This window comes from Neopelma chrysocephalum, unplaced genomic scaffold, assembly GCF_003984885.1.
Source record: "Neopelma chrysocephalum unplaced genomic scaffold, ASM398488v2 Primary Assembly neopelma1_92, whole genome shotgun sequence".
Classification (NCBI taxonomy): Eukaryota; Metazoa; Chordata; class Aves; order Passeriformes; family Pipridae; genus Neopelma; species Neopelma chrysocephalum.
Genome location: NW_020897754.1, coordinates 1,285,541 through 1,303,965, shown reverse-complemented (window position 1 = coordinate 1,303,965; position 18,425 = coordinate 1,285,541). Strand labels below are relative to the sequence as shown.

The window sequence follows — 18,425 nt, the reverse complement described above, 5'->3', positions numbered from 1 at the left end:
ATCCAGGCAGGGTAAATTTCTATCTGCTTTTCTTAAGGTGCTAGAAAGCAAATCAACAGACTTGCAGAGAGCCTCTCATATGTCTCAGCATTAGTTAGCAAGTTTATAATGACATAGAGGTTTCAGGAATACAAGCTAAATACACACAGTACATCTCTGGCATGAGGTAAAAAATTGTGGTGCTTATCTAGGCAGTGTTAGCTGATACCACTGCTGGGGCTGATTCAAGACAATTTACAACAATTTATGGGCGTGAGCTACTATTAATAAGAAGAGTTGGAATTACAACACCGGGCACAGAAAGAGGTATTCACAGAGACTAAATTTAGCTGATCCCCATTCCCAGCTTCTTCTGTAGTGTGGAAATGTAAGCTTCTCTAGAAAGCAGCTCAGAGCACGAGCTGAATTTAGGCTCGAGTTACAGGAGAGGCAGACAGCTCATTTAGTTTTCCCCAGCCACAACACAGTGTCCTTGTGCCTGCTCATGCTGCTTCCTGACCTGCCTCTGGTATTTGCTGGGCACTTCACTGAACCCAGTTGGTTGGCTGATGAACAGCAATCTACTTCAAGGAAATAAAAGTGATAGTCTTCCACTGCTTTAATGAGCTGAATTGTCTCAGGAAGAGACTGGCTCAAGGCTGACTTGCAAAACTGAGGAACAGTTCATGAGGAACAGTTTCCACGTCTTAATTTCTTTGCTTAGAAGAGAGGAGCATGAATAACAAAAGTGATGGTACTTAGATGGAGCCAGACAGTCAGAAAGCAAGATCTTCTGATCTGGTTTGACCCAGCTTTGGAACAATGAGTTTGCATTGTAATCCTCCAGGTCATACTACTGAATTTCAGCCAGGAAGCATTTCACTGGCTGTTTTTTCAGTATATAGTAATGGTGTGTGCTAAAGAAAACAACAGCTCCTAACAATAATTAAAAGGAATAAGAGAAATTATAAGTGGGCACCTGTTAGATCCAGATCAAAGTTATTTGTTACAGTCATCATGTAAAGTTCATGGCTCACTTTGCTTTGCCTACAGCATTACAAACCAAAGTGGAAGCTTGACTGGTTAAATAACTGGGAAATGTTTTATAGTCTGATGGAGAAGGCTCAAAATGTGTCCATGGATATCTCTCATCTACAAGTACCCAGTGGGTTCAGCACAAAGAGTCCTTCCTAGCCTTCACATGGGACTTGGCTGTAGCAATGGGGCCAAACATCCCTCAGTACTGAGAAACATGTTAAATAATGCTTACTGGAAGCTTGGCTGTGTCCACAGTGTTTTCCATAAAGCTTGCCCCTTGAAAGGCAGAGTGGAAAGGATCCAGAGTGCAATATGGCAAAGGTCAGCTCAGGTATCAATGGATGCTTCCCAAATAGGAGGGCAGTCAGTCAGCCTTGACCCTTAACATCAGCAATCTGCTTCAAAGGCAGTGCTGGAAGCCTGTGACTCTACCAGGGAGCACAGGCAGAGCTTTACGTAATACATGTAAAAATGTATTTGGTCTGTCTCCAGAATTACGATAATTTTTAACGAGGTAAATTGTAGGATGACTCAAGGGAATGTCTAGGTGGAAGGGAGTGGGTAGATGAATCTGCTCCTTAGCAAAATCAGTGTAAACAGTATCCAGACATGGAGATTCAAATAGCATAGTACCTTCTCCAAGTACAACACACGTAAGAGGAAACCGGGAATCAAATCCTAGAGAGGTAACGAGTCCTGCAGTTGTGGAACTACTTCAGAAGTCATTAAAGGGATTATATGTGTTCCTCCATGAAGCACTACTGAAAAACCTACTATAATACAAATATATTGTTGTATTACAGCAGGTAATTATTACCTATTACCTAACTACTACTAGAGTAATGCTACAGTACTATAGAAATTTTTGCACAAAGATTAATTGAGGTGCTACACACCACTCTTGAGGCAGATATGCTACACTATGTGATTACAGGGGGTGATTCCACTAATGTAAAAAGCCTCTTCAGCTCGAACATGGCCTTACATTTGTGTCTGGAGAGGTGTTAGGCTAACAAAGCCATTCTTCAGACATACAATGAACAAAATCCATACATAAAAGTCTTAGGACTACTAAGTTTTCTGAACAGTTAACCAGTTCAGAGAGAAGAAATCCTCCTTACTATATAGAAATTCATCTACTGATAAAAATCACTGTCTGTTATGTCATTTCAATTTTACATATTTTTGCTTGCTTTTGGAAGGCGTTGGCTGAATGTTCCTTGTGGATGATAAATTTCTATTTATCCATGGACGGTGCATAAACTAGATTCTTATGGAGTAGGAAATGCTTCAAAATATTTCTTTGATAACTTAAAGATGAATTAGAAAGAACTTCTGAGAAAAATGGTTTAGGATATTCAATTCTGTTCTCTTTTCCTTTAAGATTATATTTCAGCAAGGTGATGACAGATCCTACACGATCATTAAATGGGATCATCACATTTCACTCCTTTTGCATCATAATCCTCAAACTCGTGCTGTGTTTTTTTTTTTATTAACTGTGCTATAAAGCACTTAACTATTATGAGTGTGTTATCTATATGACACTGTCTAATCTATAAACAAAAATTAAACAGAAAGTAGGCTTGCTGCCAAAAATAAGGAACTGTTCCTTCAAACAAAACCAGGGTAAAAGAAGCAAAGCTGCCACTCCAAGATAATTTTTATTTATTGTGTGATGTATTTTCCTTCAAATGGCAACATATTTGCCTTCAGATGGCAAATCCAGATGAATAAGAAGAGAATTAAAATATAGGTGGACCAGAATTTTAATTCAGCATCTGTCAGCATTGTGTATGACAGCACCCAATGATTTCCAGCAGATTAATTCAGTTCTCTGTATTTTACAAAGCTGGACAACTAATTGTTTTCCCAACATTACAGCCATGTGAAATAATACTTTGGGCATATCCATCCTGAAGGCCAATGACCTGATCTACCAGGTCTAACACAGTGAGAGATCACCTTTTCCTTGTGTTCTCCTGCCACCAGGCTACATCTCGTGTTATTGTGGTGTAATGGGTTCCTTCCCATTCCTAGTTTATATTCTTCTTGATATTTGCTATCTCAGGAATATGGACACCATCAGACCATGGCCAACAATCCCATCAATGGAGTTTTTCAAGTGAGATCTCTGTTTTTAATCAGATTTAACTATAGTTTTGGAAAAAAGAAACAGCGGGGAAATCCTATCTGCTTTCAAGTGTTTTGGTAAGATGATGGGACAGAGGCAAGTATTGAAGTATCTCAGACTTATGTAATTACACACTTTGTATACAAACCAAAAGTTGAACGTGACTAAAATGTATACACAAAAGATATGTCGTAATTGTATGAAGGTTACCAGGCAAATTTATTTAGACTGTGTCCCTTAACACTAGGGTTTGTTTTTCTGGAAAACTGCACTTCATCAAAAAATGCCAACGTTGACAAACTACAGCTGAACTTTGAAACTGTGACCTGATGCCAGCAGACTTCCCGTGTGACCCTGGGGAGACCTTTTCACCTCTCTGTGCCTCAATCCTCCATCATCTGGAACAATAAGTAACTAAATAATTAAGAGCAGGAAGAGGGAATAATCTTTCTTCCACCCACCGTCCTGCTCCTGCCTTGTCTATTTAGATTAAAAGGACTTCACTGAGAGGAGAATAGATACCCAGTGCTTTTAACACAGCGTGTAAAATGAAGTCTGATCTAAGTGAGGGCCTAGGAGAGCTGTTGTAACACATGGCAAATGGTCCAGTCTGCCTTTAAAAAGCTTTAAGATTTTGCAAATAGGAACGTGGCATTTTCCTCCCTATTTAATTAAAAAGGCTACTATGATAATTGATTGTTGAGTGCTCATAAGAAGAGATGCTGTTCATATCCAAAGAAGACACAATGCAGCGGGGAACTTTGCAGGACAAGAACCTTTGCTCCTGGCTCAAGGATGAAAAATCCCTGCTCTGATCCTTCTCTAATGTCTCCAGAACCTTTTCATCTCCCTTCCTCCTTATTTTCTCAAAGTTCATCTGTCCATGCTCCCATTGTGATTATACAGGATAGATTTTCTTACCCTTACATTTTGCTGTGTAATTATTATTTACCTCCAGCTCCCATTTCAGCTGTAACTAAAAGTGTTGATTTGATTTTCTTATAGCAAGCTGCTACCTGAAGTGTCATGTGGATGGCTTAACTCACTTCTTTCCCTCCAGGGGACCCTTTGCAATGTCAAACAATGTAAAGAAGCAAAGTAGGTCATGGTTAGATAGCAATTTAAAGCCAGCATGGATCTGTGCTGCTGCCCAGAAAGGCAGTTTCCTCCTTTACTCACCACCATGCTCACCACCTCCCTCATCCTGGCACCAGTCTGGCTGCCTGGTGGGCCAGAGGGAATTAATCCAGTTATTACTAACCTGGCAAAATACCTGGCAAAATACAATTGATAAAACTTTAAACTAGCCACAGCAACAGAAAAAGAAAGGTAACCATGGCCGTAGGCAGGCAGGGCCAGGCTCTCTGCCTTGTCACATTTAACCCAGTGACTTATTTGGGAGGACTCTGGAATCTACTGTTCTGTTTTCCCTCTTGTGAGACAGTTGATCACGTGTGCTGAGGAATCTAAAGCTTTCTGATTTTTCCTCAGTGAAACTAAATGCGTATCATTTGGTGTTTTGCCTTTACTTTCCTCCTTTACAGTTAGAAAGAAGTAATATTACAGCATTAGAAGAAAACATTCTCGCTATTCTTCCCTACTTTGCTTGCGTTGGTCCTCCACAGATTTCAAGAAATCACTTCTCTGCTCAGCAGCAGTGGCACACCATATACCCAAAAATTTCAGTCTGTGTGTTCCATGGGTCCGAGGTAAAGAATCACAGAATTGCTAGGGTTGGAAGAGACCTCTGGAGATCATCCGGTCCAACCTCCAAAGGGTGTCATATCGTTTGATAATTGCCGCTCAGAGTGCCGCATGATGTGTTTATAATTTGTCGAGGCACAAAATTCCAGTCACGCTCCAGGGGCTCGTTCCGCAGGTCCCATACATTACCATTTTAAAGGGAAGCCCTACTGGGATAGGGTGAAATATGGGAGGGGTGCGACGTGGATGCGGCCGAAGCCAAGAGAAGGGGAGGAGGAGGAGCGGCGGCGGCTTTGCATCATCAGGTTACATTCCTTGTTGCCCTTGCCTCAGGTTACAATCCCTTATTCGTGCCAAGGCATCGCCGCGTGGCTCCAGGCGGGCTTCGTTCAACCAGCGAATACTCAACGCGGGAGCCAGGCTAAGGGCACAACATCAGAGAGGGCAGAAGAGACCACCCGCCTGAGCAACTGTGCCCCTGGAGAAGAGCAGGTGAAAAACGCTTTATTTTTGCTCAGTTTCGCCCTCGCTCGCACGTTCCTCGCGGCCGGACCTGTGACGGGCAGTTAACGAGCCCCCCCCGCCCGTTGCGGGTGCGAGCGCTGGTGGCACCGGCGAGACCCGCCCGGGGCAGCGCGGCCGCTCCTTCACCGGCAGCGCGGGGCACGACCGGCACTGCCAGCCCTGCACGGCTGCCGGGGCGGAGCGGAGGCACCCCTGGGGCTCCGTCCTTGGCGGGTATTGAGCGCGGCCACTGCCGCCGCCTCCCCCCGGCACCGCCGCGCCCGCCCCTTCCGCCGCAGAGCGCTCCTTGCCCGAGCCCCGCACGGTCCCGCAGCCCGCGCCGCTCCCGCGCCCCGGCCGACCGGTGGGTAACGGGAGGCCCCCGCAACACCATGGGGGCGCTGGCGTGTCGCCCAGCCTGCCCTCCCTGCCCTCCCTCCCTCCTCTCCCGGCGGCTCAGTTCCGCCTGGAGCGGGAGCCCGCGCCCCAGTCTACTATCCGTGCGTGGCGGCCGGGCAGGGGGGGACTGGGGTGGCCGGAGCCGGGCGGTGGATCCCGGGGATTTGGGGATGGCCGGGGTCGAGCTGTGGCTCCCGGGGATTTGAGGATGGCCGGGGTCGGGCTGTGGCTCTCGGGGATTTGGGGATGGCCGGGGTCAGGTTGTGCATCCCAGGGGTATGGGAATGGCCGGAGCCAGGCCGTGGATGCCAGGGGGTTGGAGGTGGCGGGAGTCGGGCTGTGGCTCCCGGGAATTTGGGGATGGCCGGGGTCGGGTTGTGGATCCCAGAGGTTTTGGGTTGGGATGGTCACGGTCAGGCTGCGGACCCCGTGGGTTCTCGGGTTTGGGGATGGCCGAGGTCGGGCTGTGGCTCCCGGGGGTTCTGGGGGGTAGGATGGCCGGGGTCAGGCTGTGGATCGCAGGGGTTCGGGGGGTTGGGAATGGCCGGGGTCAGGCTGTGGCTCCCCGCTCAGAGCCCCCCCGTGTGCCGCCCCGGCCCCTCGCTGCCCTGCGGCCCGGGAAGCTCGGAAGCTCGTGGTTTGAGCGCAGGGAACCTCGGGGACGCACGGAAACGGGTCGGGGCGATCCCAGCAGGATCCCAGGTCCCCGGCTGGTCCGCGGTGTCGGGGCCGGCCCCGGTGGGGGTTTTGCGGGGCCGTTGCTGCCCGGGGCCGGTAACGGCGCTGGAATTGGAGCCCCCGCGGGCGGCTCTCGGGGCCCCGCGGGGCCGGTCGGTTGTGCGCCCTGCAGCCCCTCGCTGGGCAGGGGGCACGGCCGGGATGTGCGGGTGGGTGTGTGGCTTGGAAGGAGCCCTGCGAGCCAAGGGCATCGTGCCCGAGGGCCACCTTGTATGAAAAGCGCCGTCAGCAGCCGCTCGCAACACCTCGGTCGGCGGGTTTAGGTGACGCCTGCGGTTCGGAACATGGCTTTCAGCACCCTCTGGCTTGCTTTGAGCCAGCTGTTCCCGTTATCCTTTCAGAACACCATGGCCACTCTCAAGGAGAAGCTGATGACCCCCATTGCCTCGGGAGACACGGCCCCCAGCAACAAGGTCTCAATTGTGGGCACTGGACAGGTCGGGATGGCCGCTGCCATCAGCATCCTTGGAAAGGTACGGCTCAAGGACAACGTGCCGCTCAAGCTCCCCCTGCCGCAGTGTTCTGTGCTGCCTGTTTGCCTTAGCCAATGGTGGGGAATTCGGTAGGTTGGTATAGGAATGAATCATGTGCAGTTCGGGTAAGCAATCAGTGACCTACAAGGCTGACTTCCCCATTCAGCTTCTCCTTGTTCTCTCACCTTTCCGTCCGTGCTTGGCAATAAATCTCTCATGAGGCAGAGTTATTTTGCAGGCTGCTGGGAAAATATAGTGAGCAATGGCTCTTAAGCCCCTGCCAAACTTTTCATTCTCTTCTTAATTTTCTTATTCTTCCACAACAAAGCTGGAGTTTGCTCAGTAAGGGAGCTCTGGTGGGAAAAGAATGCGGGCAGAGGAGAAATGGATGTGAAATATGGGGTAGCAATCAGAACAATAAATGTTTGCTTTTTACTGTTTTAAGGCATTTGTGCCATAATAGCTGAAAATAGTGCTGTCCCCTTAAGCAGACTTCTTGATTTCTCTTAAGCTTTTTTTTGCTTGATTACATGATTATTTTTTCCAGAGAGGTTTTAGCTAGTTTTTCAAAAACTAAAAATAGAGGTCTGGATTTAGAGGTTATCCTGACTTTTCCTATTCCTGGTTTATAGGATTTTTTTAATTTTTTTTTTCAAATCTTGTGTTACTCTCTTTGAGCAAAGGAAAGGCTCATTATGCAACAAGGATCTCTTGTTTTTAGAGAATATTGTGAATGAGTTAAATTTGATTCCTATTTGATTCCTGTTTTTAGAAAGACGATGGGAGCTGCAGATTTTTTTTTTAACAAAGGCATAAACAGATATGCCCTGCCCACTTGCAGAGGCTACCTTAAATCACAGGTAGCTCACAGTCAGATGAAAAATCTTGCATGTGCTACTAAACCAGCTGTGTTTTGTGTAGATGATCCTTCAACATATTACCCTGAGAATGTTTGCTTTAATATACTGGGGTTTTAAATATTAAAAAAAAATAAAAAAATTAAGGGCTTTTGCTTGCTGAAATTCATGAGCCCTGTGACTGAGGAAAAACCGACATTAAGAAAAGGCCACAGTGGAACTTGAGTACTGATGTGAAAGTAGCAAATAGTTTTTAAAAAAACTTATATAAAGGAGAAATTTAAGGGGAAAACAGTGATAGTTCATTGTGGTTTTCTATATTTTCTTAAGCAAATGTTTGCCTCTCATGGGCTGAACTAGTTTGTTTTTGAAGTCCTGTAACCTTGTACAGTGAGGGAGCCAGGTGATGTCACCACAAACTGCACTACAATCCATCATTCACCTGTGTTTAATACACTGCTTCAGGCAGGATTAAATTTTTGCTTTCAGATATCTAAGCACAAAGTTTTACTATTAATGAGCTGTATGCACCAAACCCAGAGTAAAAACTGGTTTAAAATTTTTCAAGCATGGATGATGACATGGATTTTATGTCAACCAGACTTCTGCTCTTATTCTCATACGTGTATAAGCTGCAGTATAAAATATTTTTATAACAAAACCATCTGGTTCTTGTAACTAAATTAGTCATTTAGGTTGGAAAATACCTCTGAGATCATTAAGGCCAACCATTAACCCAGCACTACCAAGTCCACCATGTCCCCTAGTGCCACATCTGCAGCTCTTTTAAACACTTCCAGGGATGTGACCCAACCACCTTCATGTTCCAGTGCCTGACCACCCTTTCAGTGAGAAATTTTTTCCTCCTATCTAATCTAAGCCTCCCTTGGCACAGCTTGAGGTTGTTTCCTCTTGTCCTGTCCCTTGTTTCCTGGGAGCAGAGCCTGACCCCCATGTGGCTACATCCTCCTGTCAGGGAGTTGTTGGAAGTGATAAGGTCCCCCCTGAGTCTCCTTTTCTCCAGGCTGAGCCCCCAGAGCTCCCCCAGCTGTTCCTCATAGGACTTGTGCTCCAGACCCTTCCCCAGCTCCATTCCTTTCTCTGGACATGCTCCAGCCCCTCAGTGCCTTTCTTGTAGTGAGGGGCCCAGAACTGGACACAGGATTTGAGGTGTGGCCTCACCAGTGCCCAGCACAGGGGAACAATTCAGGCCAGGATGCCCTTGGCCTTCTTGCCCACCTGGGCACACACTGGCTCACGTTCAGCCTCTGTCAACCAATTTATGGCTTTACTTGTGCGCAGTTTGGCTCTAATACTAATTTCAGTTTACTGGTGTAGTATTAAATTTGCATGACACCAAAACTTCCATGCTGGTTATTTTTAGCTCCCTCTCTGTTAGAGACAAGTCACTGATGTTGCCACACTGATTTAGAAATGGGAACATGTCCATAGTCACAAATCAGCTGCTTTAAATGAGAGTGTTTTGAGCTGCATTTGGTGATTGTGTAGGCTTCATTCCAGTGTGTGCTGATAATGAGCTGAGTTCTTCTCTAGACAAGTGATGCAAATTCATGAAATTAGTCATTGGAGCTATTCCAACTGCTCTTCTCTTTAAGTGAGAACCTGCTCTGGAACCTGCAGAATCTGAGGAATATTGGTTGCAAGTTCTAGACTGCAAGTCCCATCAGACTGTGTGTATAAATCTGTCCATAATTGCACATGTGCACACATTATTTTTTCAAACTCTGTTTGCACTAACTCCTTAGTTTAACACCAGTGACTTCAGCTAAGCATACTTTTTCATAGTGTTTAAACAACTGAGACATTCATTTTACCCTGCAGGCTATTTTGGGAACAGAGCAAGTACAGATACAGATTCTTATGATTTTTCTTCAACAGTTTTATCAAATCAGCTGCTTAGGGAAGCAATGCAGAAAAGCAATAAACTAACACTATTTCAGAGTATGAAATGAAAACTTTAAATATGCCTGCAGTTAAATATATTTTTCCACAGGAAAAACAGTATTTTAGTTGCTAAAAATGGCTTAACTGCTCTCAAATGGAGTGTAGATATCTAGGAAAATAGAGAAGTAGTAATTTGAATTTCAGTATAATTTACTGCCAGATCCGCCTTTAAGGATAATGGAATTTACAAGGATAATAAAAATTTCTGTCAAAAGGCAGGAAGGCTTTGCATAGAGCAAAATGCCTTTTCCCTCCTCTCCCATACTTCATTGTTTTCCTGTTCTGAGACTCCATGAGGTTATCTCCCAGCTTAACCTGGCTGGACAACAAGCATACGTGGCTAAATCTATTCTGCAAAGTAAATATAACATAGTAGCTCTAGTAGAGAAAAACAACTAAAGAATCTGTTTTCTCTTGATTTTTAGGATTGAGGAAAATGTCTGTTCCCGTTGTATAGTTTGGTGAAATTAATTGATTGAAGGCATGTTAAAAGAGAATACTTGTTTGATAATTATGTGGAGTGTTCTTTTAGGCATTTCAATATTTACAACAGGCCTATTTGCTGGATAGATTTAGAAGTTTTGTTACAACTCTGAAAGATATAACTTTTTCCCAAATATAATTACTAAATTATGAAGTGCTTTTCTAGCAAAGGGTTGACTGTGAACTCAAACTCCCCACAAATAATATATTTTTTGGAAAGTCTGAATGAGTTTTATGAACCTGTGCTGTAGCAGCCTCCGACTTTGTTCCTGTGAGGTACATCAGAACACCAAGATAGTGCTGTCCCACAGGTTTAACTTTGGAGAAGAGATGCTTTCAGATGGCTGTCGCATGTTACTTTGAAACAAAATACACCTCAGCTCAGGGTTAACTATGAAATGCAAGTGAACTGCTTCACTGACTCCAAATTTTGTTGTTTTCAGTCTCTTTGTGATGAACTTGCTCTGGTTGATGTTGTGGAAGACAGACTAAAAGGAGAAATGATGGACCTACAGCATGGGAGCTTGTTCCTTCACACTCACAAGATTGTGGCAGACAAAGGTGAACCTCAGTTTTTTATTTAATACTGACATTCTATGACTTTGCTTGATAGTGGAGAATTAGTTGTGTAATCCTAAAGAATTCAAAGGATTTGGCATTGAAAAAGTGTATGAATTGGGGTGAGAGTTTGGATGAACACCACAGCACTGGGAGTAGTTCTTAATCTGGGCTTTCTCTTACATCTCTAATGGCCACTTTACAGTTTGGGGCTTGTTTAGTAAAACTGATTTTAATGAAGCTATAGTACCTCTTTGTAGAAGAAATAATGTTGTTATTTGGAAGGTGGAAGTGAGATTTGGGTGGTTGAAGGTGCTCTCCAGACCCATATATGTTGTTACTAAATTGGACAATGTTAAAGAGGTGGTGCTGGCTTTAATACTGATGTTTCCTGGTTTTGGGTTTGAATGGAATGCACAGTGGAGAAGCTGCCTGTAACACTGTATGAACACAGTGCTGTTGAAATGAGTGACAAGTGTATTTAACACATTCTGTATCTTCCCCCCCGTGCTCTGGTGTAGATTATAAGGTGACAGCCAACTCCAAGATCGTCATCCTGACTGCGGGTGTTCGTCAGCAAGAGGGGGAGAGTCGCCTCAACCTGGTCCAGAGAAATGTGAATGTCTTCAAATTCATCGTTCCTCAGGTTGTGAAGTACAGCCCCAACTGCATCATCATCGTGGTTTCCAATCCAGGCAAGGCAGTCTTTCCTGAAACCCTTAAAAATTTGCTTTGATAAAACACAACATTCATTCTCTGACAGTCTTTTCAAATACAAATTGAAGGTTAATAGCTTTTTGTGGACATCTGCCAGGTAGTGGCCAACAGCAGAATACAAACAAATATCCTGTACATTCTGATGCTCTCTTTATTCAGAACTTTTCATGGTGTCCTTATCTTAAAAGAATGCTTTATGGTAAATACTTCAGTTCTTTACATACTTCGGCTTAAGCAGTTGGTAGTTTAAAACTTTTATTTCTAAAGGATAACTTTTGTGTCTGGATGTGATACAGCCATTTTTCAGGATGAAGAACTTACCTTCTATTCTATATTTTCAGGGAAAAGAATTTGATGCTGAAGCCTATGGTGGAACAAGGGCTAACTGTAGTACACAATTCAGTTGGATTAGAAAAGAGTTTGTTATAACTGATTACACATATTTGTGTGCTCACTTGCAAGTACCTCATTGCACTGAGGCTGTTTGGATATTTGGATGTCTAAAGCTGACTGTAAGCATTCTGATGTGCTTTGTGGGGTGTCCCCGTAGGGTTGTCTTTGCTTGACTCAACATCTGGACCAGTGCTAAAGGACCCTGGCGGTGAAGTAACGCTGCTTTTAGAGAGAACTTTGCAGAGTGGAAACAGTGCATGCAAAGCTGGCAGCTCAACTGGGGGTTGAGTAATTAGCTGGTGTACAATTACTCCTACTGAATACCAGTGTTCTGAGCAAGTGGCTGCTGTGCAAGTACACTAACTTAGGGCAGTTTTAAACACTTATCAAAAAATCAAACTGCGACAAAGGTCAACTTGTTCTTGTTTTAGCAGGGCCGGATTCAATCTATAGACTTCTCTCCAGTAGAGCAGCTGCAGGAGGAGAATTGCATGTTGCTTTTGCAGAATTATTTTTATAATTTGTTTTCTCAATGTATGGAGTTTTGTCCACTAGTCTTATATAGTGGAAGTTATTGTGAGCTCATTAGAAAGGACTTTAGTGACTTGGAAAGCCAGACTGCCTGGAGCTGATGGACAGGGAGATGCTCTGTAGTCTGTACAGGTTACTGTGATCCTGGCAGGAACAGCCCCAGCTGAAGCTATGGGAAGAAAGCTGTGCCTGATGAACATGTCAAGGAGGTGTGAACTGTGCTGAGATGATGTGCTTTTTGTGCCTGAGCAGAGCAAATGATGTATTTCAGATCTGTATACACAAATGTGTTCCTTCCTGAGAACTGGCTGGCTCCTGAGAGTTGGAGTCATAATTACTGCAGCCCGTTTATTATTGTTGCTTTGACCTGTTGATTAGAAGTGTTTTCTCTGCTCACATCCTTCTGTCTGCCCCACCTAGCTTTGTGTTTTTTCTAAAGCCTTGTTTTTGGAGACACATGCAGCTAAAGCATATTGGTAGTAAATGCAGAAACTGCTTAGTGCACAAATCAAGAAGTTGAACTGAAGTAGTTGCCAACTACAAAGCGTATGCAAATCTCAAACTTTTCACTGTAAATTTTTTTACCTGTTGTTGTGATGATGAACTAGAAGGTAATATTACTTCAGGAAATTACTTGAGTCTTTTAGCCACATGAGATCAGTCCTAGTTCTGAATGCCCTGGGGGTTTAACTGTGACAAAAAAATGTGTCCCAACTTTAGCTGGTAGGAATCTAATCTCCAAAGATCTTCCTCAAATTTTTTTAGGACCCATCAAGCTACTGTTCAAAAATCTCAAGCAGTGCATTAATTTTAAATCCCCCAAATAGTCAGACCCAAAATACTTCGACCAATGAGCACAGCTGTGTTTTGAGTCCTCCTGACTGCCCTGCTACTTGCAGTAAAGTAATTGCTGGAGCATTCTTGGTGTGAGTGGTTTAATTTACTGTGCATGTTTTTCCTTGCAGTGGATATCTTGACCTATGTCACATGGAAGCTGAGTGGCCTGCCAAAAAACCGTGTGATTGGAAGTGGCTGCAATCTCGACACGGCCAGATTTCGTTATCTGATGTCCGAGAGGCTTGGGATTCATCCAAGCAGCTGCCATGGCTGGATCTTGGGAGAGCACGGTGATTCCAGTGGTAAGGAGCAATTCTGACCTCTTTGGAAATAAGCAATACGGTGTTAGAGGTGTTGAGGTCTAAGGGGTGTTACAAAACTGAAGGAACAGATGCAGCTCCGCTCGAGTTACTGGCACTTAGCTGTAGTTTTATGAAGATTTGAGTTGAGACAAGTCCTGGAAATGAGAGAATTGGGATTGTTCAGCCTGGAGAAGAGAAAGCTTCAGGATCACCTGACTGTGGCCTTCCAGTACCTGAAGGGAGCCTACAGGATAGGTGGAGAGAGGCTACTTACGAGGGCCTGGATTGACAGGACAAGGGGGAATGGCTTCAAACTGACAGAGAGTAGGGTTAGATTGGATATTAGGGAGAAATTCTTCCCTGTGGAGGTGGGGAGACCCTGGCACAGGTTGCTCAGAGAAGCTGTGGCTGCCTCATGGCAGGGGGTTGGAGTGAGATGATCTTTAAGGTCCTTTCCAACCCAAACCATCCTGTGATCCTGTGAAATGTAGCTGCACATATTTAATAATTAAACCCTGAACTGAAAAGGCTCAAGTTGTGTCCTAAAGGCTACAGCTTAGTACTTTTCTTTATCCTCAGTTTTTGGAGTACCATAACAGCCTGTAGCACAGTTCTCTGAAAGCAGCATCAGGTCCTTTTAAGTCAAGGGCAGAGCTTTTTAGGGGTAACAGAAAACCCTGGCAATCCAGGCTCAGGCTAACAAAATTATCCCTTACCTTATTTCATAACTTTTCTCTGTGGTATTTAAAAGATGGTTTTAAAGCCATGTAAAATCAAAGAAGACCATCTGTCTTAATTCAGCTCATGTATTTAAAGTCTGAAATGATGCAGCAGAGTATCTGTGTGCATCGGTACTGCTTCATATTTTTGTGCTGTGTATTTCTAGGGGACATCTTCAATGTCCCATTGCATTTGATTACCCTAATGAAAGCAGAGTTTGGCTGAGCATACACAGAGCTCATCCTGCATCAGTTTTTGCTTTGAAGTAACTCAGAATTCCTAGTTACTTCACAGGAACAGAGAATGAGCCTGCCTGTAAACTTTCAGTATGAAGAGAGGTGCAAATTCCTCTCTTGATGTTTTAAGTTTGTATATTGCTACCCTCTTACTCATGTAAATAAGAACAGGTTTCTTGAAGGCTGAACCTAACACTGATTGGTGAAACAGCAAATACATCCTTGCTGCAGTTTTGAGCAGAATTAGTTTTAAAAGGCTGAACACCTAAGATGTGCCTTTTTGCTAGAATTTGAGGTTTCTGACTTCAGAAAGGGCTGTCTACACCTTCCAAGGTCTCAAAGTTCTGCTGTCATGTGTTAACAATCAACTTGTTAAAGTGCCAGTACTAAAATAGTCTCACAATTGACACCCAGAGTTGTCAGAATTAACTGCAGTTAAATGAAAACTGAAAATCTGCCTCAGACATTATTGTGGTTCTGGCTACTGCTACTTATGGTTCCAATTGTTTTAGATAGGAAAAAGTGGAGGGGGAGTTGCAAAGTGCTATTGAAACTCATGTCCTCCCTCTGTTCCAGTGGCTGTTTGGAGCGGAATTAACGTGGCAGGAGTTTGTCTCCAGCAGCTGAATCCTGCCATGGGAACTGACAAAGACCCTGAGAACTGGAAGGAGGTCCACAAGAAAGTGGTTGACAGGTACAATGACTTGAGGAATAACATGGATAAATGTGATGCTTGTCTGCACACTGTCTCTCCATTGTGCTGCAGCTTTCATGCCCTTTTATTTAGAGGGCTGCATGAATAAGTGGGACTGGTGATTTAAACACAAAAATGCAGGATTTCAGCTGGTTATTTCATTATCCTGCAGCCAGACAAGCTGTTGCATAACATGCCCACTTAAGTACTGCAGAGCTTAGAGCTGTGTGTACTTGTTTTCTCTCATGGAGCTTCTTGAGTGGTTCACTTTGTTCAAAGGGCACAAGACTAGGGAAGGGCAGTGTGTTTCTGTGAGCAGTGTTGGAACTGGGGGAAATTTTGTTCATTGATGCAGGAAGATTTGTTCACACGTTGCTAAATCACTTGTCTGACTTGTGATATGAGTGTACTCTCCTGCACTCTCTCCAGATGTTGGCTAAAAACACCAGGGGGTGTGTGTAGGTAGTGCATGGCTTCGACTCTAAATGTTTATCTGTTCCAAATTCACTCAGAATGATTGTGTCACTGACTGAAATTGAGAATTTATTAGGTGTAGGTGTGCTTTTCTACCTAACACTAAGAACTCTTCCTAGATGGAAGCTAATTTTCTTTCAGCTAATCCTGTGAGAACAACAGGGATTCTTTATTATACATATGGGAATATGTATACTTTATGCTTTATCTTCTAATGCTGAAACACATCACTCTCCTACTTTGATATTTTAATTCCAAAACTTAGGAAGTGTTGCAGGAGTTTAATTTTTTTTTTAAATGGGAAACTTTCACTCCTCTTAAGACTTGTAATTCACACAGTGTCTTGAAGACATCTTAGTGCAATTGTCTTTCCATGTTTCCTTAGTGCCTATGAGGTGATCAAACTGAAGGGATACACAAACTGGGCTATTGGCCTTAGTGTTGCCGACCTCTGTGAGACCATGCTGAAGAACTTGCACAGGATTCATTCCATCTCAACACTGGTAAAGGTAAGAAGTGGTGGCTGATTGGATGCTCTAGTTCATTTTGTTGTTATGACAAGGTAAGTAGTCTCGGTTAGCAAGGGGCTGAACAAAGGAAGCTTTGTAAAACACTACTTTGAATTTAAAATGGGAGCTTACTCTTGCCATTCCTTCTAGGCTGACCTCTTAGCCTACTCCTCTCACAACTATGGAGCTGAAAATAAGTTCTCTGTACTACCCTTGTGTAAAGTTTGCCATTTGTGGCAATGCAGATTCATTGGAAGGAGGTTTTGGTGTAAAACTGGAAAACTTCATGGAGGCCCAGCTGCAATTCCACAAACCACTGCCTAGCAAAAGTCCTGGAAGGAAAACTGTGTCCTTTTATAGCTGGTGTAAATGGCTGCATCTAGTCTGGACTAGCTCTGTAACCCCTGGTGCAGCAAGGACTCTGAGGAGGTTGAGCTGACTGCTGCCTCTGTAGCAGGAAGGATGAGCTGCCCTAATCCTGCATCTGAATCTTGTCAGCTACTTGCTATATATGAATAAAAGTGAGGTTTGAAGAGCTTTGAAGGTGGGGTTTCTGCAATCAGCCATCTTGGCATTGCCAGACATTTGGTCCAAAACAGCTCTATGCTGTTTATTTTCTCAAATACACTGTGACTGAAATTCTTCTGCAGGCTGTAAAATGATAGTTTTTAGCTCTTCTCTCAGGAGGCTTCCTGTTCTATAAACTAAATGCACATCTGGGGTGATGGGCTCATATCTGATCTCTTTTTTTCTGTGGCAGGGCATGTATGGCATTGAGAATGACGTCTTCTTGAGCCTGCCTTCTGTCCTAAGTGCCTCTGGATTGACAAGTGTCATCAACCAAAAGCTGAAGGACGATGAGGTGACTCAGCTGAGGAAGAGCGCGGATACCCTGTGGAACATCCAGAAGGATATCAAAGATCTGTAACTCATGAATGCCAGATTCCAGCCATAGAAAACCAGCATGTTATGTGCAGATATGGGCTCTACTCACTCTACATCTCTAAAGTTAACATTAAATGCTCTTCCAGACGGTTCATGGTAGCTAAACTTACGCTTGCTGTAACGCACAAACCTGACGAACAAATAAAGTAATTTTCAGGCGTGTTTTGTTGTCCTGGTGACTTATTTTTAGTATATAATTATCTAGCTTACTCTGGCATCCTCCTTTAATGTTTGCCACAGACTTACATGGAGGTATAAAACTTGGCATGTCCTTTCAGAGGGTTAGAAATAATGTAGTATTAGCTTGTGGTGGGATTTCACTAACACCACCTTACTGGAAGCCTTTTCTCAGTCCAAGTGCTGGCTAAGTGTAGTTCTTGTTTCTGATGGAATAATTCCTATTTTTTTTACTGATGGGCAGAAGAAGTGGAATGGGGATTTGCCTCTGAGCCACCTGCCAAAAATATGCCAACAATAAGATTATGCCACTGGCCTAGAAGAGTCTTGTAGATACTTCTCTCTCCTGGATTAAATTCTTTGCCTATTAATGATGCCTAGTTTCTATAATGTGGAAGAAACAGGATTATTTTGTATTTGATAACAAAAATTCAAGGAGGTTTTTTAGCATTAGGCTGGAGTCCATGGTGATAGTCTTGTTTATTAAACAATTCAAGTTGGGTCTTCAATCTCTAAATTTCAGCATGATTTTTAAAGTGCTCATATACATGGAGAGAGACCCCTGGTGGCCTAGTGGTTAGCATGCAGGACTTTCACTTCTGCGACCACAGGTTCAAATCCCGGTCTCCTGGCCTGATGGAGGTCGTTAGCCCTGTGTGGCCATCCATCTATGAGAAGGACACTCTAAACAAACCTACGTCCTGAGGACCTCACTGCCATTGTCCAAGCTTGCTTGGCCCCGGCAGATGAACCTTAGGATTAAAGGGTGGGCTCAGTTCAGCGCAGGCTGTGTCTCACCTAAAAAATCCATTGCGCAGGCTGGAAAGGTAAAAGACCTTTCCCAAAATCTTCGTTCGCGAAGATGGGCCAATTATTTTATTATACATGGAGAATAGTTGTAAAAGAAAATAAAGCCCAAAGATTATTTCATAATCACAGTTATGGACATTACCCATACAATAGCCTGTAGTTTCTTGGCATGCCTAGAACTGATCACTCTAGATGTCCAGGGGACAAACAGTATTAAATCTATGTTAAATCATAATTTAAGGGCCTGT

At 43.8% G+C, this 18,425-nt stretch overlaps 1 protein-coding gene across 3 annotated transcripts; it reads left to right on the top strand.

Annotated features, from left to right (window-relative positions):
• Positions 1-5,115: 5,115 nt before the first annotated feature.
• LDHB (lactate dehydrogenase B) lies at positions 5,116-17,349 on the top strand. 3 transcript variants are annotated; one of them, XM_027693489.1, is made up of 8 exons: positions 5,116-5,347; positions 6,838-6,969; positions 10,718-10,835; positions 11,354-11,527; positions 13,439-13,612; positions 15,145-15,262; positions 16,122-16,245; positions 17,006-17,349. In XM_027693489.1, exons 2-8 carry the CDS (start codon positions 6,844-6,846, stop codon positions 17,171-17,173), a joined length of 1,002 nt encoding a protein of 333 aa, XP_027549290.1. In that variant the 5' UTR covers positions 5,116-5,347; positions 6,838-6,843; the 3' UTR covers positions 17,174-17,349. The 3 variants fall into 3 exon arrangements, with proteins under 3 accessions (XP_027549290.1, XP_027549292.1, XP_027549291.1); XM_027693491.1 differs by lacking the exon at positions 5,116-5,347 and adding an exon at positions 5,621-5,723; XM_027693490.1 differs by lacking the exon at positions 5,116-5,347 and adding an exon at positions 5,736-5,859.
• The last annotated feature ends 1,076 nt before the right edge of the window (positions 17,350-18,425 follow it).

Excerpts from the sequence above, each read along its gene's own strand:
- LDHB (XM_027693490.1), top strand. The coding sequence starts at position 5,752 with ATGGGGGCGCTGGCGTGTCGCCCAGCCTGCCCTCCCTGCCCTCCCTCC. Across the intron at positions 10,836-11,353 it reads CAAGATTGTGGCAGACAAAG|ATTATAAGGTGACAGCCAAC; the intron begins GTGAACCTCAGT and ends GCTCTGGTGTAG. Across the intron at positions 13,613-15,144 it reads AGAGCACGGTGATTCCAGTG|TGGCTGTTTGGAGCGGAATT; the intron begins GTAAGGAGCAAT and ends CCTCTGTTCCAG.